This window comes from Misgurnus anguillicaudatus, chromosome 7, assembly GCF_027580225.2.
Source record: "Misgurnus anguillicaudatus chromosome 7, ASM2758022v2, whole genome shotgun sequence".
Taxonomy (NCBI): Eukaryota; Metazoa; Chordata; class Actinopteri; order Cypriniformes; family Cobitidae; genus Misgurnus; species Misgurnus anguillicaudatus.
This window is the reverse complement of record NC_073343.2, coordinates 19,535,101-19,557,837: the sequence shown is the minus strand read 5'-3', so window position 1 is coordinate 19,557,837 and position 22,737 is coordinate 19,535,101. Positions and strand designations below refer to the sequence as shown.

The window sequence follows — 22,737 nt, the reverse complement described above, 5'->3', positions numbered from 1 at the left end:
TTTGTAGCTGGAGCTTAACGTTTATGTTCACTTTAGCGACACTTTTAATGTTGTTTATCTAATAGTTGAATATATGATAAATTACTCAAAATAATTTTCATTGTGTTTTATTTGCCAGAAATTGCCTATGAAAATACATTGACATTTTAGCCATTACAGGATAAACCATGGCATGGCTAATAAACAAAACATGTCAAGATGTAACACATTGTTACTCACATGACAGCAATGAAGCAGCAATGAACTCTCATTAAACTAAAATAATGGAACATTAACATAACGCATATAATGTAACAAAATACCCAACAAATACAACAGTTACCTAAGAATAACCTTTAAAATTATTTACATTAATCTGATGCATCAAACAGACATTTATGGGATTGTCATTTTAAAGTTTTCATTTCATAAATATAATGTATTCTATCACCAGGGGAGTCTTAACCAATTAACAGGTGCCTAACAAAGCACAAAGTTCTGCCTAACAAAGCACAAAATCATTTTCTACATTGAGTCTTTGTAAAAACAGATAGGACAAAGGACGCACTTTCACCAGGATTTAACGTGCATGGTACAATCACGTACTCTCCTGGCTCCAGCCTAAATAATTTCATCACTTCTCTCAAGTTTTGGAAAACGTCAGTCCTGGCCAAAGGCCTTTGAGTTGTAAAAAACGAAAATGGAAACTTCCCAGTTTCGGCTTTCATCTAAAGGAAAATTAGAAACGGCTTTATTATCAGAGTACAAATATACATAACCTAACATATAGTATATAAAAAAATCTGAGATGGTACTTGCCTTAGGTGGTATCTGTAAAAGTGAAAAAGAAATATGAATAAAAACAGCAAGCACAACAGTGAAACTACACACAGTACTACGTATCACTGGATGCTCCATAAGGATACTACGCCTTTAATTTCCAACAATAAGTGTGAACTCATCTAATCATACATATAATGAAAGAACCTTCAATTTAACTAACTTTGTTTCTCTCTCAACAGATATTGTTTCAGAATTGTAAAAAAAGTGTAACTTTGTATAAGCACTTCTTGTATTATTGCTTCCCTATGACAAATCGTTTGATTGTTTCCTTATCTTTGTAAGTCGCTTTGTATAAAAGCGTCTGCTAAATGCCTAAATGTCAATGTCATAAAGAAGTACAATACTGACCTCAAAAACATAGAAGCATATTAAAAGGTTGGTGAACTGTTTTCTGTGTCTGTTCTCATTGTACTGCGTTAGAGACACCAGTATGTTTTCCGGGCACTTCCCAACAGCACAGTCATCATCAGTCTTCTCAATCTTTACGCGAAACTGAGGATTTGTCCAGAAGGTTCCTACAGAACATCCAGTTTGAATCATTTATAATCTACATCTTAATTTAACCTGTCCTTTTTGTACTGTAAGTCGCACTGTTCTTTTGATCTTTAAGCCTATAAATTGTTATTCTATGGCAAGCCATTTTAACTTTTATTTGTTGAGTTCTTGATATCAACATTTTAATTTTCACTAGTTAAAATTTTAATTATTGATATCAGAAATTAAATTTCTACTAGTAACAATGGTAATTCTTGATATCTGTAATTGTATTTTTACTACTGAAATGTCACCATAGACTGCTATTTAAATTCAATTGTTGATATCAACAATTACATTTCCACTAGTAACAATGTTAATTGTTGATATCAAGATTTATATTATTGATATCAACAATCGAGTTCTTGATATCAAGAATTCAATTGTTACTAGTTAAAATGTTAATTCTTGATATCAATTATTCGATTTTTACTAGTTACATTGTTAATTTCTGTTATTTGAAATTGTATTACTGATATCAATATAATTTCAGATATCTACAATGGCTTTCTTACAAGTAACAATCCAATTCATGATATCAGAAATTAAAATGGTCACTAGTGACAATCAAATTATTGATATCAAGAATTAACATTTTAAGTAGTAACAATTGAATTCTTGATATCAAGAACTCAGTTGTTGATATCAATAATTTAATTCTTGATATCAAGAATTAACATTGTTACTAGTGGAAATGTAGTTCTTGATATCAAGAATTGAGTTTGAATGGCAGTCTATGGTGACATTTCACTAGTGAAAATACAATTACAGATATTAATAACTTAATTGTTGATATCAAGAATTCAATTGTTAATATCAATAATTGAATTGTTGGTATCAAGAATAAACATTGTTACTAGTAGAAATGTAATTTCTGATATCAAGAATTAAAGTTTTAACTAGTGAAAATTTAATTGTTGATATCAAGAACTTAACGAATAAAAGTTAAAACGGCTTGCCATATTGTTAGTAGTGGAAATGTAATTGTTGATATCTATAATTCAATTCTTGATATCAACAATTCAATTCTTGATATCAAGAATTAACATTGTTAGTGGAAATGTAATTGTTGATATCAACATTTGCTATTGTTACTAGTAGAAATATAATTTCTGATATCAAGAATTTAAATTTTACTAGTGAAAATTGAATTGTTCAGGGCCGGTTTTTGCTATGGGCAATGTGGGCGAACGCCCAGGGCGCAATCTATGTGAGGGCGCACGAGTGCATTCAAAAAAAAAAAAAAAACAAACATCAAAGCGGTTTTTTAGACTAACGCTCATTTCCATGTCAAGTTAGTGCTGAGAGTCATACACAGGTTGTGTTCGTCGTGTCAGAAGAGGCACGGGAGAAAGGGGCGGGCCAACTTGCGACTGCAAATCGCTCGCTCGCCTTATAGGGGGCGAGCGAGGGATAGACTGATCCCAGGCCAGAGGCCACACAACATAAACTGCTGCGTCTGCTTCCAAATAAATTTTATTTTTCATTCCTAAAATTAACATAGACCCATATACCTACGAACATGTTATCTATTGGATTTTGTGAAAAAAAATCTGTAGAGTCATCTACGTGACTCACGTCACGTGACACCGGTTGATTGACGGGCGAACGGATGTTGTTGTTGGCAAAATGTAATGCAAAGTTAATGATGTCGAGTTTTCATCATCATCATGCCATGGATCGAATTAAAAGACCAAAGAAGCCATAAGTTGCCCAGATCAGAAAAAGAAGAAAAGAAGATGAGGAAAAATTATAAAGATAAAGGTATGCCGATTTCTATAAGTGACGACGTGAGTGACAGTAGGAAATAGGCTAACGTTATTTATATTAGCCTCGCCCTCTTGCTAATATATTGCTATTAGCCACAGAACACGACTGTTTTTTGTTTTAGTTTTGCTGAACTAGCAACGAATTGAGGCACCATGTCATGCAACTAAATTCACCCATAGGCAACACAGTCTAGTTTATCTGTGCAAACTCACACAGACCTCCTGACTGTGTCCTTTTTTATTGCTATATACGCTATATGTGAACTTAAATAACTTCTAATATAAGTTGACATGCCATTTTGTAAGCTACACAGTGATAGCTTTTTAAATAATTTGTAGTGTATGCTTAGCATTTGTTAACATCATATAAACTAATAAAATATGTGTTATGGTCATTTTAATTGGGTAACTGATGCATGTGTGATGTAAGTGTATCTAACTTACATATTGTATCTTAATTGTAAATGCAGGGGCACTTCTGAAATATTTTAGAGTTAGAGCACCCACTGGCAAAAATGAGGAGTCGGATACTTCAGTATATAGTCTGATGAGGAGTGTGTGTGTGTGTGTGTGTGTGTGTGTGTGTGTGTGTGTGTGTGTGTGTGTGTGTTTATATACTGTTCTTGTTACCTTTTTGTATTTAAGATTATATATAATAAAATAATACATGTTGGTGGCGGGATTTGGGGGTAATTTTTTTTCTGGGGGCGGCGAAGGGATGGTTCGCCCAGGGCGTAAATCTAGCCAGGACCGCCACTGGAATTGTTGATATCAAGAACTCAACGAATAAAATTAAAATGGCTTGCCATAGTCTATGGTGATATTTCACTAGTGAAAATACAATTACAGATATCAAGAATTATGTAATTCTTGAAATCAAGATCTGAATTATTGATATCAATAACTTAATTGTTGATATCAAGAACTGAATTTTTGATCTCAAGAATTGAATTGTCGATATCAAGAATTAACATTGTTACTAGTGGAAATGTAATTTCTGATATCAAGAATAAAAAATTGTAACTAGTGAAAATTGCATTGTCAACGAATAAAAGTTAAAACGGCTTGCCATATTATTCATGATTTGCTCAATCCAATAATAAACAAAGTATTTTTTGTGCCTGGGAATAATACTATTTGCTAATATGATCAAGAATGTAAGTACTTATGTTAGCCCTGCTGCCACCAGCTGTGCCAAAATTCCACTGGCCAAAATAGCATTTGGAGGTCCAAGAACATTTAGAGGAAACATCCAGATAATCAGGAGAGAGACAACAGATATCCATGTTATCGAAGCTTTTGGTGTAATCTTCCACTGACATCCTGCAAAAAAATATTTGGGTTCCTAAATATAAGTTTTATTTTACTGTACATTATTTTAAAACTGTTGTTCATACTTACCAAAATTCCCCGTTATCAGACACAGAAAGGCAATTTTTGCGATCTTCTGCACTCACTGTCATCCACAAAGGTGATCTGAAAATTTGTTTTGCAAAAATAATTTTATGCACAAATGTGACCTTAACTTAATGACCAACCATGAGTAAAAAAATTAAAAACATTCTTTAAAAATGCCTTAAGCTTCATACATCCACTTTTTTATTTTAACTGCAACAAGACCCTAGGCTAGGGCATGAACCAAGACATTACTGTATATCACAAGGATCTCGAGGATGTGACTAAAGATTAAAGGAACAGTATGTAGGATTGTGGCCAAAACTGGTATTGCAATCACAAAACTTGTGGCTAAAACTGGTACTGCAATCACTCAACTGGTGGCCAATACACGAAATGACAACATAAACATGAGTTGAGGGCGGCAACTCTACATTTTAAATGACAATATCCTGGCCAGACTACTGTTGTCAGCGAAATAAGTATTTGAAATGAAAATTATTTCTTAACGTCTAGTGACATATCAGGGCCAATTTATGATTAATTGATATAAATTTCTTACATACTGTTCCTTTAAATAAAGTATTTGTACTGCAACTGCACTTCTGGGCTTGTGAAAATGTTACAAAATGTATAGAGTAGCTCTTACTCGTCACTCCAATCCCCTTTCCATTCACCCTTTGCCCATGGGTTGAACATCCTCACCAGTCTAACTGGTTGTCCTCTACTCATTACCTGTCAAACACAATGCCTTATTAATGGAGGGATCATGTATAGAGTAGGGCTTAGTTAAATCTAAAAAAAATCAAAAAGATATATACACAGACTCAGAAATGAAGGAACTTTGACCTTGTTTAAATATTCATTAAGTGCACCTTTTCATATTTTCAATCAATCTTTATTACAAAGAAATCATACATAAAACTAGGGTCAACATGAGTTTAATCAAGACGGTATGATTTCAATCTTACCTTGTAAACCCCTGTCACAGTGTAGGCATGACCCTCTACTATGCCATTAGGTAACACTGTGTTTTTTGAAGATGCCTATTATTATACAAAAACAAAATAAAAATATAGGTACAGAGCAAATCACATAAAATGTACCCTGGGGGGAGGGGGTCTAAGATACTTCTAAAAAAATATTTTACAAGTCAATACTTAAATTTACCATGCAGTGAAATGTGAAAGCTATAAAGATGCCTCTGCTTACCCCTTGAGGTGTGCTACAGCCCATGAGTGTACTTGACTTGAATGCACTTTCCATCAAATTCCACAAGTTAGCAGGTGCTTCTTTCAGGTCAAAGTGCAAGGGCACCCCACCAGAGAAGTCAATGAGAGCCTCAGATACAAAGCCACCTTGTAAGTCAGCAAAGGATCCGCACAACCTGTAAAGGCATTTCATTTTATACTAGCTATAATGTCATAGATATACATTTGTCTTTTAAATCGCTTCCAGCTGTACACTCTTAAAAATAAAGGTGCTAAAAAGATTATTCACAGCGATGCTTTAAAATAACCATTTTATGTTCTTCAAAGAACCTCTCGGTTATGACTGTAACCTCTGTTACTGAGATAGGGAATGAGATGCTGAGTCACGAAACGACACTTTTGGGAATGGCATCATCGTTCACGCATCTGAATAATTTGTAAAACTTGTCCATCTTGAAGGTGACGGTCACAGGAGATGACGTCACAAGTGCGAAGGATACCGGAAGCATGAAAGAGAATCGCAAACAGTGCATGTCAAATAAAAAAAGTGAATCAAGTGCTACAGGCACAACACCCATAGCCTTATTTACGCAAGTTTTTTTAAGTCCTTGAAAAAAGAACGAGTCCTTCATTTTTAAGTGTCTTTTCTGCCTGCCTCTTTTTACAAGAATTCTTATTTAAATTTAAAGGAAAACACCAAATTTTTTCAATATTTTACTATGTTCGTACCTCAACTTAGACAAATTAATACATATGTATCTTTTTTCAATGTGTGCACTTAATCTATGTAAAGCCTGTTGTGAATATGTTAGCATTTAGCCTAGCCCTATTCATTCCTTAGGATCCAAACATAATAGACAGTACTTTTATACTTAAGTACCTTTTGAGGCAAATACTTTTGTACTTTTACACAAGTAAAAATGTATTACTATAAAAGTAAATTACTTATACTGAAGTAATATTTTACCTTGGGTACTTTTACTCAAGTACATGGTCTGTGTACTTCTTCCACCACTGAAACTTTTATTGAGAAGGAGGCCTCATCCTCAATGTACCACACATGAAACAAACAACTAACGGATAACTCCCTCAGTAAGGGGGGTTGGGGGGGCCTTAAGGCTGCAGTATATACTTCTTAATGTAGAGGGCGCACGACCTAAGGAAAACCGGTCTTACAGAAATTTCAGAACTGAAGCAACGTAGGCAGTTAACTGGGTCAATATGATTTTCACTACACATAAAGTGAAAACTCTATACTTTAACATATACAGTACTGTGTAAAAGTCTTAAGGCCACCACCACCAGACTTGTTGTTTTAGAAGTTTTAATGTCCATCCATATACATTTTTCAATCTATTTTATTAATATAAATACAGAAGATACAGGAAATGTGTACAATAAAAATTTAATTAAGGACTAAATGTCTTCTTTAGGCATCGTCTGTGTTTAGTGTGAACACTAAACACATCTTGAGCGTTTTTGAGCAGAATGAAGTAAAGTTGAAGTAAGTGAAGACAAATTTCTTTAAAATTAGAAATTAGGATTTAATTTTATTAAGGTCTAAGAGATCCTGCAGTTTCCTGCTATTGCTCAAGTGGAAGCTGAGTTTACCCTAAAAACTTGACACACTTTTGTACAGACTTTTGTACAGTACTGTAGTTTCCTGGTGGAGGGAGCTCTAGAGTAGCCTGGTTCCGCCCTCCTACGTTCTTCCGCTTAATTTTCATTTCGCTTCAGAAGAACGTCTGGGACTGCTCTGTATAGTTTCGTTTTCTCCGGCAAAAAACTGCAGGTCCAATCAACGAACAGCGGGGAATGGCTAAGAACGCAGACATTGAGGTCGTGCGCCAGACTGAGTGACATACGTCACGACCAAACGTTAGCGATTGGTTATGGCAGATTCAGAGTGACTCTGGGCAGATCCAATAGTTTTAAACTTCAACAGAGGACCCTCCTTAACGGAAGTAACGCTTGCAATGGAGCGTGGCCAGACTCTCTGTACAAATGAATTAAATGTACGAGAGTCTGGTTGCACCAGGCTAGCTCTAGAGTTAGGTATGGTCTCAACAACCTCAGTTGAGAGACACTGATTCAAAAACTGATAGCCTACAGAACCCTAAAAACTCAGGACGCAAAAAAATATGGGCTATCAGTTCACTAGAATCCTCAGGAGCAGAGCAATTGGGAAATAAAGGTGTGCAGGCGTAGCCTCAGCCATGTCTGTACCATAGCCCCGATGGGCCTGGATGTGTCATAGTGTCAATAGTGTCATATGCAAAACCATAGGGGTCGTCTGCTGAGACACAATAGGTCTGTTAGATCTAAATCTGTTCCACCAGCTCAGGCCTTTCCCCTGCATCGACAGAATATCTTCTTTCATGTTTTGAGCACCTGGAATATGCATTTCCCTGGGTACAAAAAATGTTTCCTTTAGGCCCAGAGGAGAATATAAAGTGCCTGCCTGTTCAGATGGTGTGACTTTAGACCTCCTTGGTGATTGTTGAACGAGACCACCGACCTATTGTCTGTTCTGATAAGAACATGATGGTCTCTGAGGACTGGGAGGTAGTGTTTTAATACCCGAAAAACAGCTAATATTTCTTTGCAATATATGTGACAGAGAAGATGCTGCCCTCTCCACAGGCCTCTCGCCATAGACTGTAAAAAAGATGGACGACGCGACGTCGCCTCCCACCATTGTAATGAATTGAAGCCAAAAATGTCCGACCACGGTCGCCGCCATGTTACGTAAAAACGTCAGTTTGGAGCCAAGGCATGCGCAGAAGGAATCGTCCGTGGAGCCAGAGGCGGAGCCGCGGTATCAAACTTCCGCCCAAACGCTCGCGCGGCCAATTCAACCACTCCAATCATAACGACACGCCCCGTTTCTATAGCATCAAATTACAAGCTAAAATGAAACTTATCACAAAAATAAACACTAGAACATATATCAGTTTGATAACAACTACTTGAAAGGACCAAAACCATTTTTCGAAAACTTTTACTGGAAGTGTAAATATTTTTTTTATTTAGAGCGCAGTCCCATTCATTTGAATGGAGAGGGTGGGGTTATGACTTGTACTGCAGCCAGCCACCAGGGGGCGATCAAAGAGCCAGAGGCTTCACTTTTCAAGGCTTATGAGGCACACCCGCCTCTCGCTAAGCGGCCCTCTACTACTGCTCCCCAACGAGGGAAGAACCCCCCAGTTCAGACCCTGGTTAAGAAACTCGGATGCTGCAATCAGGATTGACTCAGTGCAAGCAGGAAACAGATGTGCCTGCATTGTCACCAAATCCAAAACTACCCAGAGAAACGTTGTTCTTGTTAGGGGGTTAACCAGGAGATTTAAAACTTCTTCCTATAACAACTGAGCCTTCATGGGGTTCACCTTGGTGAAAAAAATCCTATGAATCTGGGAGGATGAACAGTGAATTGCATCCTGTACCATTTTTCTATGGTGCGAAGAAGCCAATTTATTAGATATGGCAGTTTACTCCACTTGTGGAAGAAGTGTGTTAGAGAAATCAACCAAGGCGCAATGTTGGGTTTGGTTGTAAGATGTGTTTTATCAATGGCCTGAAGCGACTGATCGTCAGGGCATTGATTCGATTTTGCTACAGTATTTTATATTGAATTCATAGTTCTAAAAACCTCTACGGGTAGAGACAGATTAACCTGTATACTGTAAGCTGACCTGCCACGAAGCATCATAAACAGTGGGGTTAATGCTTGATTTTCAGTGGGCTCTTTGGGAGAGGGTCATGAAGGCCTGACTGACTGCCAGGGCCACTTAGTGCCAGCCTTACAGTTTGCAATAATTACCATTCTGAGATCAGTTTTACTGCATTAATCTGTGGCTGCTGTGTGCCCCATGCCACTATAAAGAGTTATATAAGCCTTGCCCACTAATTAGATGCGACTTTGTAGTCAATGTTGAAGGCTTCAGGGATGATGCCAGCTCAAGAAATAATATGTATTAGGAGTATCTTTTATGGCAAATTAATGTTCCATTCTATTTATAGCCTATTATGCTTATTAAGATAGATGACGTGCTTGTGTAAACTTTATTGAATGCCTTATCAAACGTGTGAAACATGATATCATTGTCTGACGCATCAAACAATGACGCACTGGCCACTGGTTGGGGCGGGAGAAACTGACATGCGAGTTATAATCTCTATCAACTCCTCATATTTGTGTAACATTCAATAGACCAGTTGGGGCGGGGCTCAAACTGCGAGGCACGCGAACATTGTCTGACTCATCAAACAATAATGCACTGGCATCCAGTTTGGGCGGGAGAACCGAATCTATCTATCTATCTATCTATCTATCTATCTATCTATCTATCTATCTATCTATCTATCTATCTATCTATCTATCTATCTATCTATCTATCTATCTATCTATCTATCTATCTATCTATCTATCTATCTATCTATCCATCGCATTTGTAAAGTTATCTCCCGTCGTCTATGAGATGAATAGTTTTACAGATTATTCAGATGTTATCGTAATCATAAATGATGTCCTGGCACTTACTTTGCATAAGCTTTCTCCAGTAAAGCAGGCCAAAATTCATTAGGCGTTCTTGAATGAACAAAAATTAGCCTGTCGTTAATTGTTGGCAGTTGGTCATCAATGACAACATCAATCCATTTCCCAAACCGCCAGAACTGTGCAATACACAAAACACAGAAATTCTAAGTCAATGAGTGATAATATAATATTTATATATAAAAATTAAGTAAATTATACAATACGTGCTTACCCTGAAATGAAATATTCCAGCATAATCCTTGTCGAATGACTGTTCAACCGGAATGACTTTGTCCATAATATCCTGTTGACAGCTAAGTGCCCCAAATGAGGCCAAAAACCAGCAGTTTCCTAAACACAAATGAAAACTTGCTTATCTAAAATCCTGTACACCAAGTTTTCAAACTTTTGTTAGCCTAAACCTCTTAACCTAAATTATTAACTTGAATTACCCCTGAAATTGTATTATTTAATTGCTAAAAAACAACGTTATTTTGTGTATTTGGTATAATCTAATGTTTTAGCATTGTTTATGGTTCAAACACATTGTGTTCCACTTGCCGTACATTTTTGTATCTCCAGATTTCACTCTTTTCCTGAAACGCACCAATTTTGTACAAAACTCATCAATTTGAAAAGTGATTTGTTCGTACGTTGTGATTGGCCTAAATATCTCTGACGTCAGCCGGAAATGTGATGCTCCTTACCATGTTTGAAAGATTCAATCACAAGGCAATGCTAACAGGAGTTTACTTAGACTGAGTCCGAAGCGGGAGGAGTTATGATAATGTCGGTCTTGTCTAAAACACCAATCCCAGGAAGTAAACTGTTGCCACACATTGAAAGGGTTTATGATAAAAGAGACCCTCACTTACAGTTTTTCTCAGTCGTTTGGTGCATTTCTCACATCACTATTTACATTTGCACAACAGTTAGTTCAACCTCCACAACATTTGTGCACATCATAGAAGCAGTTTCTCATTCTTTCGAACAAATTGCAAATCCTTTTGGACATGCATCAATTGCTTTTTATACAATTCTCTGCTGTTTTATAACATTATCATTTGCTTATGTCATGTCAGTCAAAATTAACTATACTTGTGAATGCTGAATAGTCATTCCATATAAATCTAATAGTCCTCAATTCATTGCTTGACTCATTACATACAAAAAATGTTGAACTAGTTGTCAAAATCTTTTTTTTTTAATCTTTTTTCTCAGAAAATATCTCCTAAATTGAGCATTTTTTGAAATTATGTGGCCAGACAGAGAGGAATGTCTGGATATGCAAGAATGATTGCAGTACTATGTATGTTGTATGTTCAGTTCCAATATGTACCGCAATATTGTTTACAGTTGTGCACAGCCAAAGGGAGTTTATGTTTGTTGTAAATAAGGGTGTATTTTTTTTTTTAAACATTAGGATAGGTGAAGAAAAGTAACTGATCCACCATTGCAAACACAGTTTAGAACAAACAACAAGACAACAAAGAACAGGAATCAAACAAACATGCTCCACAGCTTTCTGTTCTTGGAAGAAGTAAAAGTTAAAGAAGAAAAACGATAGTGTGCGCAAATGCTGTCTATTTCCTTTGTATAATTGTATATAGTGGAGTGTCCTGTCTAAATATTTTCAAGCGCATGCTCTGTCGTACGCGGACTGTACGCGCACTGTCCGCGAGCTCTCAAATTTTTTTCTGCACGCGGACGGTCCGCCCGGCCGGCCGCGGACCCTCCTGATGACGAAAATGACGTCATGCGGACGGCGCGCATGCGCGGACGTCCCTAGTATACTTTCGGCTTAAGCCATTTGACCATCTTGTTCATAAACAATTGTGTCAGGACTTTTTATCATTCATTTTGATGAAACTGACACTTTCATTGACATGAATACTTGCTTTTGAGGAATGACCTATCCATTTTGAGCAAGTGACATGCTTTTGCAGGTTATCAACTATGTTTTGCAGTTTGTACTAATTGTTTTGAGAACTGCATTAACTGTTGTGCAAATGTAAATAGTTATGTGAGAAATGCACCAAAGTGACTGAGAATAACTGTAACACTAAACTCTGATTACACATGAGCTTAAGCGAGTATCTGGCGAACGCAAGTGTCTCCTTTATCAAGAACCCTTTTGAAGCATCTGCAGCAGGCATGAAATGCATAGTGAAGCTACAGTAGCCACCACAGGACAAACATGTCATCGTCTGAGACAATGTAGTGACAAAATGCGCTCTATAGAACAGTTTTTCCATTTAGGGCTACTGTAGAAACATAGCGGGGTAAAAATTGTGACTTTATGTACCCACAGTGTATGTAAATAAAAGATAATCATTCTAAGGTAATAAAAACAATACACTTCATTTTATGAGGTATTTATATACCCCAGATAATATTTTTATGTATATTATTTTGCATTTCTGTCAAGAGGACCTTCTAAAAGTTACACAATGCATCTTTAAAAAGATTGTAATATCATATTAGTATGATAATAAATTCAAATGTACCTAATTTAGATCCCTGGGCATAGTCAAATCTGGAAATTCCATCTACAACAAGACAAGGCTCGGATACAATTTCCTAGTAATAGAGAATTAGAGCATCAATGGCAGCAGGTCAAAAATATACAGAGAGAATGCAATGTTACAGCATAGAGTAAAACAGTCAGGTTTGGGAAGTAAAGCTTTAACTAATTTTCTCAATATAGATGTATAAGTGGTCAGAAAAAATGGGCAAAAAATGTTAATGCTCATGAGGAGGTACCCTAGCACCTAAAAAGTTCATATTAGTACCTCTGAGGTACATACTGGTACAAAAGAGTGCATGTTGGAACCTCAAAGGTACATATTGGTATACATATCTGTACCCATACTTTAATATTAGTACCTCATTAAAGGTTACTGCCCAAGTGACAACTTTGGGCTATTTTTGACCATTTCTTCTGACAGTGTACAGTATATACTTGGGAGTTCCCGTTTTATATGCAAATGCAAAATGGACAAACTCCCTAGATGTATAGTTCTTCTTAAAGGACAAGTTCGGTATTTTACACTTAAAGCCCTGTTTTCAGATTGTTTATGATGAAATAGAACGGTTTTGACTGAAATTTGGACATATGATGCTGGCCCGAGAATTTTCAGGTGTTTGTTCTATCACCCCCCACCCTCACAATGGCTGCATAGGTGCACTGGATCAATCCTTCCAAAAATGCATAAAATTTTCGTTTACAAAGACGTGAAACTCACCGAGTGGTCAGGGGTGTTCACTGATATGCTCACACAAAAATTGCTGCAAAATATGCTTTCCAACAGCTGTTTTAGCATTCGTTGAAAACTTGTGGACCTATTTTTCCAAACGCCTCACACCCGTATATTCTTCCGCTGAGAGCTTGAATAATAAACACTCCAGCCCAGTTGATGGCGATAATCCGCCTTTGCCAATTGCAAGAATACAAACAAAGTTTCCGTCGCGGATTAAAATCGTACCTCACAGCACATCTAATACAAGTCAATGGAGTTGGACAAAAACTACGATAAAACCTGTTGGAATGCATTTTTTCCAGCGAGTTTTGTGTGAGCTTATCACTGAACACCCCTGACCACTCTGTGAGTTTCACGTCTTTGTAAACGAAAGTTTAATGCATTTTAGGAAGGATTGTTTCTGTGCACCTATACACCCATTATAGAGGTGGGAGGTGATACACCAGACAATTTCAGTCAAAACCGTTCTATTTCATCATAAACAATCAATGAAACGAACAAATGAAAACAGGGCTTTAAGTGTAAAATACCGAACTTGTCCTTTAAAGAGTTTAGATTTTTTTGGAAGAATGCTATGACTTTGGAAAACAGCTTTAACTGAGTTGGATATAGCTTTAAAGACATTACATACACATAATCTTACTTTTTCCGTTTTCAAATACTTTGAGGAAAACTTTGAGGAATTTTTAAAATCCCTATGTTAAAATATACTTTCAGACACTTTCGCACATTTTACATACCGGTGGTCTTTTCCACTTGACTAGGGCCATATCCCTATCAGACAGCAACCCTTTCCCAATAGAGGTGCTGTTTGCAGGAAAGGAATCATCCATGTACTTCATTTTGTTGGAGAGATAGCGCTTTTGCAACATCTGGTAGTCTTGATATTGGAACTTCACAGGGTTGTGTGAAGTACCCACTTCATCGTCTTGTCTTTTGTACATATCAGGGGGAGGCATTTTTACTCTGAGGACCCTTTTCAGAAAACAAACATGCACATAGTTTTACATTTCAATGTCATTAACATTATAGGGCGGTTTCCCGGACAGGGATTAGACTAGTCCTAGACTAAAATAAATGTTAAAGCTGTCCAAACCTAAAACAACTTGCATTGACATATTTTAAAATACATCAGTGCCCTTTGTTTTGCCTCAAAATGCACACAAGTAATGTTTTTAGTCAGGCATGTTTGTTAAAACTATTTCCTAATTAAACTAAGGTCTAGTCCTGGCTTAAACTTATCCCTGTCCGGGAAACCAACCCAATATCACTTAAAAGCAAAATGTTTCAGTTATCAGTATTATTGTAGAAATCCTCTACCAATCAGTCATTAGTTATTTAAAAAATTTTGTTTTTGCAAGCAATTTTAATCTTTAAAAAACTTTGGCAGTGGATAGTGCAGCGCTTAGCTTCCCTAAAAAGGGAAGGAGGTAACTCCCATATAATCAAAACAAGCAATTACAACCCTTCTAATATTTATACAAAAAATAATAAAAACATACAATATGTACAACTGACACTGCAACCCCCCAACATTCAAAACAAATTTTTGTTTGATATCAAAAACAGAATTGTATGTCTGCAGTAGCCGAACCACAATGACAATAATAAAAAACAGATACGATTTTATCAAAGCAGAAATTTTAGTACAATGTTTTTTAAGTCCCAGTATGTCCTTATTAAGCAGTTCCAAGTAAAGTAAAAAAAAAACATACCATTTAATATTTATATTTAATTTATTTTATATTTAGATTTACACACAATTATATATTAAAATATTTATCATTCTGTTTGGCTCCACATAAAACGCTTAAACATAAAAATATATTGTTAAGTAAAAGATATACATACTTCACCTGCAACGATCCAATGAATAAACTTTACACAACGTGTTTCTTGCTGTGCATCTGGTTTTATATTCTTCTTGTTCCAAACTTCTTTCAAGGCATCTGCAGGGATCAAAAAGCTCCACCCCAATTTTCGCTGTGTCCACCCTTACTATGCAAACTTCTCATTGCTTTATCACACCCACTGAATGTCATGGTACAACAAAACAACAAACTAAAAAAATATATATAATTGGTGTGGTTTCCTCAGGCTATACTGTGACTTGCATGATAAAACAAAGGAGTCAACTGTCAGAGCAGTTCTCTTTCTAGTTTCACCAATATTATAGGTTGCTCTGTATGTATCTTTTCAATAAAATAATAATATGATTACAAAATCAGTTTACTTAGACTGTCTATGAAGCATAACTCCACTTACCATCATTTCAATATCCACATGTCAGTAATGTTACACATGATATTCTATGGAATCATATGTTTCATTAGCATGATTGCTCTGTCATATTTCCCCCGTAAATCTTATACTTTATTTACAGTAAAACATAGAGAACATAAATGTCTTAAACATGTTGGGACAGGGACAGCAACAGGTAAGTTTTACAAAGTAACAGATTGAGAAACATTTTTAACTATTTAGGTTACTTGACAACAGGTCAATGATATGAAAAAAAAAAATTTCACATTTAAGTTTTCTGGCTCTTTTTCTGTAAAATGGAGAATTCCATTTAGTCTTTTTTTAATTATACATTCATGTAGGAAAATAGTTTAGATTTTTAAAAGAGATCTCATCTGTGATTTTGATTTGTTATGGGTAAAGACAATCTTCTAGGGGTGGTTTTCCAGACAGGATTTAGATTAATCCAGGATTAGGCCTTAGTTATATTAGGACATTGAAGTAGATTTTACAATCAAACCTTACAAAAACAATACTGGTGTGCATCCTGAGACAAAACAATGGCACTGATATATGTTAAGATATGTCAGTACAAGGTGTTTCAAAATGAAGGCAACTCAAACATGTATTTTACTCTGAGACGATAAGCCCTTTTTCTCTCTATATATATATATATATTATTTAGAGAGAGAGAGATTATATATATACTTATCATATATTTACATTTATTCATGGCTGACGCTTTTATCCAAAGCGACTTACAATTTCTATATATGTCAGAGGTCGCATGCCTCTGTTAAGTGTCTTGTTCAGGGACATAATGTGTCACAGTGGATTCGAACCTAGGTCTCTCGCACCAAAGACGTGTGTCTTATCCACTGCGCCATCATATATAGTTCACTGAAAGCCCTAATGCTGTTTGCACTCAAAAAGTCAAGCAATGATGACTTCAATTTTGCATTTTGGATCCATAGCTTAACTATATTTGTTCATTTAACGTATTAACTTAAATTAAACCATAAACCTAAACAAGCAAGTGCAATTAACTTAAGATTATTAGTTCAAAATGCTCTTAGAAAAACCCATAAGCCCATGCCCCTGAAAATTTTAAAAGATAACAACTGATAGGACATATAAACCAGTTGATAATAATATTTCTTAGAGTTTTACATTCTTTGTAACATTATTGATGTTTTTGTAAATTATAATTTTTTGTGAAGTCACTGTTCAGGTAATTAGTGCTTTCTTTGGTATGCATGCACCACATTTAACTCTAATTGTATTTCTCTCCACTACAATGAAGATACACGTGAACAGTGCAGTTTGTTGTGTGCTTTTGTGGAGAATTAAGTTCATTGATTGATTGACATAGACTCAGTCCTGAATACCTTTTATTACACATTGTTATATAAAGTTAAATGACAAATTAAGTTCAGTCTTTATGAACACCAAGTGAAATTAATTGTTTACAAACTCCAAGTTTGGTGAACTTAAAATTTTAAGTTCAGTCTATGTGGCAACCAAGTTAAGTGAACTTAAATATAAATACATTTTTGGGAGACCCATTACTTAATTTAATTGAGGCAACGAGTTTACTCATTAAAATAAGTTCAGTCAGTTCAGGGTTTTCAGTGTAAATAAATAAAAAAAGAAATAATAAATAAATAATATATATAAATATATATATATGGTTATTTAAAGACTTTTGACAGGTCAGGTGTGTGGTTTACGTAAGGAATAATTGACGACGGGCCATTGGATTGTAGGAAAATGATGCACACCAAGGTGGTAATGCGGCACGACGCGAAGCGGAGTGCTGTTACGCCACAGGTGTGCATTATTTTCAAATAACTCAAAGGACCGGAGTCAATTATTCCGCTTATACCACGGTTACCACAAACATTGCTCTGGTGCCTATTTTTAAGACATTTGAAAAGTTAGGTGTGCGGTTTACAGAAAAATAATCAACACCCATAGAACATTTCTCAGCCAATCAGAATGCAGCATTCAACAGACCCGTGGTATAAAGAACAATAATCAATAAAACTAAGGCAAACAGAAACACTTCTTAGAATTTTATTTCGTAATTTTGTATTGAGGCACATTTTTATTCTTTTATTCCCCTTTTAAATTACGCAAAACAGATAAGTTTCTTCAGGCGTGTCTCACGTCATAATTGTGGAATGCATGACAGGTAGCTGCGTGTAGAACTTTTCTAAGAAACATCACCACCTCATTTTATTTCAATGTTTAATTGCTCTAAAAATAAAAGGATAGCTTCAGAGAAAACATATTGTGAAGCAAAATGGTGATATTGTTAACCTTATACATTGTTGGACTTTAGAGGCAATCGCTCCAAACAAGAGCATTCTGTAGCTCTCAGTAAGACTTCTTTCACCTATCAACTACTGTAGTTTGCTGATGGGATTTAATAATGGGGGTTTATGAGCCCATTCCAGAATAGTTCAGTGTTTTGTTCCTGGCCTTTTTTTACTGCTTTTAACCATGTGTTTTGAGTCATTGTCTTGTTAAAGGACATATGACCTACAACTGAGACACAGCTTTTTGATACAGGGCAGATATGTTTTGCTCCAGAATTAATTGATAATCTGATGATATTAGATCTTGTTTTGTTAAATCATGCGGTCACATTCAGGGAGGAAGGATTTAGTCTTCTTTTTTACCTTCTTTTCGTCATGAGCTCTTCAGATGACTTTTACATTTAGTCTCTCTGTGGTTATTTTGATGTATTGTCGTTTTTGGTGCACACAATGATATCAAACAGCTGAACAATAAACATACTGAAATGATTACAAGATTGTGTAAAACTGAGAAAGGAAATTATACTTTGTTTGTTTAAAAATCACTATAATACAATAATTTATGATCTTTCTATGGGTACTAACAAATCTGTCTGGGCCATTTCAGAATACCTGTAGTAAAAACAATACTTCTTCCAATATTTAAAGACAGTTGCTTTGGATTTCATTCACTTTTTAGGAGAAATTAAGCATTGATTTAATGAGCTTTAAGAGTAACAACAATTTGTCAACATCTGTATTTGATATTTTTTACATTCTTTTACCGTATATGTTGCATTTTTCTCTTGTATATGTTTAAGATTGGTTAAATTGAGTAGTTCAATTCACAGCATTGTATCATATTTTATAAAATAAAAATATCTATTTTTTAAATCTCTATTTTAAAAATATGTTTTTTGTCAGTAGGCAACAGGCATGATAACAGTTGATGACACAAATAAGAAATCTTTAATCATTGTTAAAAATAGGTTCCTAAAACATGTATTGACTGTATGTGGTTCATAAGAGTCACTTCTATAGTATTCACTTCCACAGTAGGCTATTCTTTATTTCTACTATGAAAGTAAATGGGGCTCCAAACGTTACAACCGTTCCTTAAAATATCTTCCTTTGTGTTCATTAGAACAAAGAAATTTATACAGGTTTGTAACAAAATAAAGAGTAAGTAAATAATGACAGAATTTTCATTTTTGGGTGAACTACCCCTTTAACATCCACACAAAGTTAAGTAGACGACGGTTATACAGACAGACTATAAAAAGGTAAGAAATAAATGTTGTTTTTTTTGCAAATTAGTTCTTTAGTTGAAAACTCCTTTTTTTCATTTAGCAGAATAAAATGTTTTTTTTTTTTCACGGGGTTATTGTCCAGAACTATAATAATCCGAGTTACAACTCTTTCCCCTACTCATAGTTGTATTTATAAACATTATATATACATTATATTTTAATGAAATTCTAAATGATTCAACTCGGTTCTTTCGGTGGAAGCTTCAAAAGAATGATTCGCGAATCATACGTCATGACGTAGACCATCAGCGCCGCCGCGTGCAGCGAACCAAACATGGCGACAGAAGAATCGGAAGAAGATTACTTTGTTAGAGAAATAGAGAAAAACAATGGGTCTGTGTTGAGAATGTATCAGTGCAGCAAAGGTGACGTCGGATGCGTAGTATGGGACGCTGCTATCGTTTTATCAAAATATCTAGAAACGCAACAATTTTATAATGTTCAGTCTGATGCTAGTACATGGCACGCTAAAAACATTATTGAACTGGGCGCAGGAACAGGACTAGTGGGTCTCGTGGCTGCCACTCTGGGGTGAGTTATGAATGCAGAGCTGCCAACTTCTGAGTTCAGCTTGGAGTGAGATTTTTTTTTTTTTTGGGGGGGGGGGATTTTTTATATAAGTCCCAACCATTTGCCAATAGATAATATTGTGGATTTTAGCTATTTCTGTGTTAAATAGTTGGAAAAGACTGCGTTAAAATGGTTCACAATACAAATCGAATCATATTTTAGAAATTAAATTTAAATAAAAGCTTTTACTGAGTTTAAATGCCTGAGATTAGAGTCTTTACCATTATTTTATACAATTCTATTATGCTTTCCTTCTGATAAAAGTTCCTTCCAAAAAAGTTCTTAAAATCTAATGAATACTGGTCTCTGTAAAATGTATAACTGCAGATAACAGCAGCTTTGATTCAGTTTATCCACTGAGAAAGAGAAGCGTAAAGTGATGATTTGTGATTGGTGATAGAGGGACTGTCACAATCAAATAATCCAAATGAGTACTTTATATTAAACTAAAGCAACAGATAATGTGTATGTCAAGGCCATATAATTATATTTCGTATATATTATTGTTTATAGATGTCAAATATCAATTGACTTTTTTCTCTTTTATTAAAACCTGCCACAGCAAACATCACGCAGGCTTGTACTGCTTGCAAACATGCACACGCGAGTGATGGTTGATTAAAATTTCTGTTTTCTGAGGGTATCTGTGTGCGTGGAATCCGGGCAATTCTCTGCTTTTCATCCAAACCTTGACGCTTTGTGTGTTCGACTGGTGCGGAGCTGACTGATCGGCGTATGACATCAGAGTAACGCGAGAGCAAAGGTAAAGGCGGACCCTTTTGTAACATTTCGCATTGCTCTCGCGGTACTCTGATGTCCTCGCTGCCGAACTTCCTGCGAAGCGCCACATAAAGTAAAATGCTCTTTGACTCTTTGCAGCAAAGTACCAGCAACATGAGAAGTGGTGGCACCTAAGACAGTGAAGGTTCGTTAAATATAAAAGTGTCAGTAGGCTACTGCGAGCACTGGTTTAGCTACTTACATCGTGCTTTGCTCTTTCACCATCGCGCAGCCGCGCACTCGCTCTCTGTGGTTTGTAGCTGGCGCTTCGGCATCTGTAAACAATAACTCCACCTTCTTTGATTTGATTGGCCTTCGCATCATCTTGACTTTGACGAGCGCTTTATGCTGTTTGAGGCACGCTAGATAGAGATAGGCGTTACAGTATTTACAGTTAGGTATATTAGGCAATTATTTCATGTCTTTTGTTAAACTCAATGGGAATCTCAATGGTGGGCACGAGCCTGCGTGAGAAAATGGATGTGTGGCGTGAGAGCGTGAGAATGGGGTCAATTGTGTGAGTCTCACGGTGAATGCGTGAGAGTTGGCAGCTATGTGAATGCCGTGCGATGTCAATGTGTTTAATCACCAACAAGCTATTACCAATACAATTAAGTTTTGAACATGTTAAATGGAGTTGAACTTGATCAATGTGCTCCTGTAGGGCTAATGTTATAGTGACTGATCTAGAAGACTTGCAGCCTCTTCTGCAACTGAACATTAGGAAAAATCAGAATCTCATTCGTACAGGTTCAATCACAGCCAAGGTACTGAAATGGTTTGTACTAACTTTCATCCTATGGGTTTTTTGCCTTTATGTATTCCTGACCATAACAAACTGTACTGTTTTGGTTTGTCAGAGGTGTAAAAATAATCTGAACATTTTGATATTATAAATGATATCAGCATCAAGACACAAGCAACAACATGATATTACATAATGCCAATTACAATTATAATATTCCCCAAACTGGTTTGCTAAACTGTCATTGGCAGAGGTTTCGGCTTAGTATAATAGTTATTATGCCTCTGGGCTTGGCTAACTTATCTCAACAACCATAACCAAAAGATTAGTCACAAATTGTTAACTGTTTTGTAATGCGTTTTCGTCTTTTTGAAAGGGGAGAAAATGTGGAAGACCTTCTACCTCAACCTCATTATATTCTGATGGCTGACTGTATCTACTATGAGCAGGTATATAGCAGGACAGTTTATTAAATCTACTTTACTTACATTATTTACTCAATTTATTCACAGGTACTATTTACATCTAAAATGCCTCATATTTATACTAAAACAAATGTGCTGGGTTGTTTTAACCCAGGGTTAGGTCACACTGCTGGGTTAAAATGAGCAGTGTGTTCTCTCTAGTGACCCAACCCTGGGTTAAAAACAACCCAGCACTTTTTATCTCAATAGTTTAGTTTAACAGTTTTGACTGCTATGTAAACTACTGTGGTTTATTTATATTGCAGTCTGTAGAGCCTCTAGTGCAGACTCTGAAGTGTCTTGCTGGGCCTGAGACATGCATCATCTGTTGCTATGAACAGCGCACTGTTGGTGTAAATCCTGAGATTGAAAAAAGATTCTTCGAGGTAAGATATAAGATTGATTATAATGCATATGATATATGACATTTTAGAAAGGGCATTTAGAAGTATCTGGGAAAGCTAAATATAATGTTGACTTCTTTTTCCTTAATGATTATTTGAAACAGTTACTTCTGCAAGACTTTCAGTCTGAGGAGATCCCACCTGAGAAACAAGATCCAGAGTTTAACAGTCCTGATATTCACCTTCTCCATCTGAGACGAAGAATTGTATAAAAACCTCAAGCTTCTTTTAATTTGAGTAAACTTGTCTTCGGATGTGTATATGTTCTTTTCATTGGACTGTTGTGTGGGCCAGGTTTCATTCATTATAACAAAATATTTTTGCTTTTCTTTCCCCCAGTTTTTCTCTCACCATATTGACCTTATTTAAATGCAGTCTGCTTAACCTCAAGT

The 22,737-nt window shown here is 35.8% G+C and overlaps 2 protein-coding genes across 3 annotated transcripts; one reads left to right on the top strand and one right to left on the bottom strand.

Annotated features, from left to right (window-relative positions):
* Positions 1–91: 91 nt before the first annotated feature.
* Positions 92–15,517, bottom strand: LOC141365308 (calpain-1 catalytic subunit-like). Of its 2 annotated transcripts, none has more exons than XM_073869507.1 (13): positions 15,383–15,517; positions 14,272–14,506; positions 12,779–12,851; positions 10,504–10,622; positions 10,275–10,408; positions 5,733–5,907; positions 5,492–5,566; positions 5,170–5,255; positions 4,527–4,601; positions 4,291–4,448; positions 1,171–1,337; positions 799–810; positions 92–707 (listed from the first exon to the last, which is right to left on the bottom strand). In XM_073869507.1, exons 2-13 carry the CDS (start codon positions 14,488–14,490, stop codon positions 498–500), a joined length of 1,503 nt encoding a protein of 500 aa, XP_073725608.1. In that variant the 5' UTR covers positions 14,491–14,506; positions 15,383–15,517; the 3' UTR covers positions 92–497. The 2 variants fall into 2 exon arrangements, with proteins under 2 accessions (XP_073725608.1, XP_073725609.1); XM_073869508.1 differs by having other exon boundaries at positions 15,388–15,502.
* Positions 15,518–19,616: 4,099 nt separating this feature from the next.
* On the top strand, positions 19,617–22,668 carry LOC141365307 (protein N-lysine methyltransferase METTL21D-like). The gene is made up of 5 exons (XM_073869506.1): positions 19,617–19,913; positions 21,397–21,510; positions 21,854–21,926; positions 22,208–22,327; positions 22,450–22,668. The coding sequence occupies exons 1-5, from the start codon at positions 19,657–19,659 to the stop codon at positions 22,555–22,557; spliced, it is 672 nt and encodes a 223-aa protein (XP_073725607.1). The 5' UTR covers positions 19,617–19,656; the 3' UTR covers positions 22,558–22,668.
* Positions 22,669–22,737: the final 69 nt, after the last annotated feature.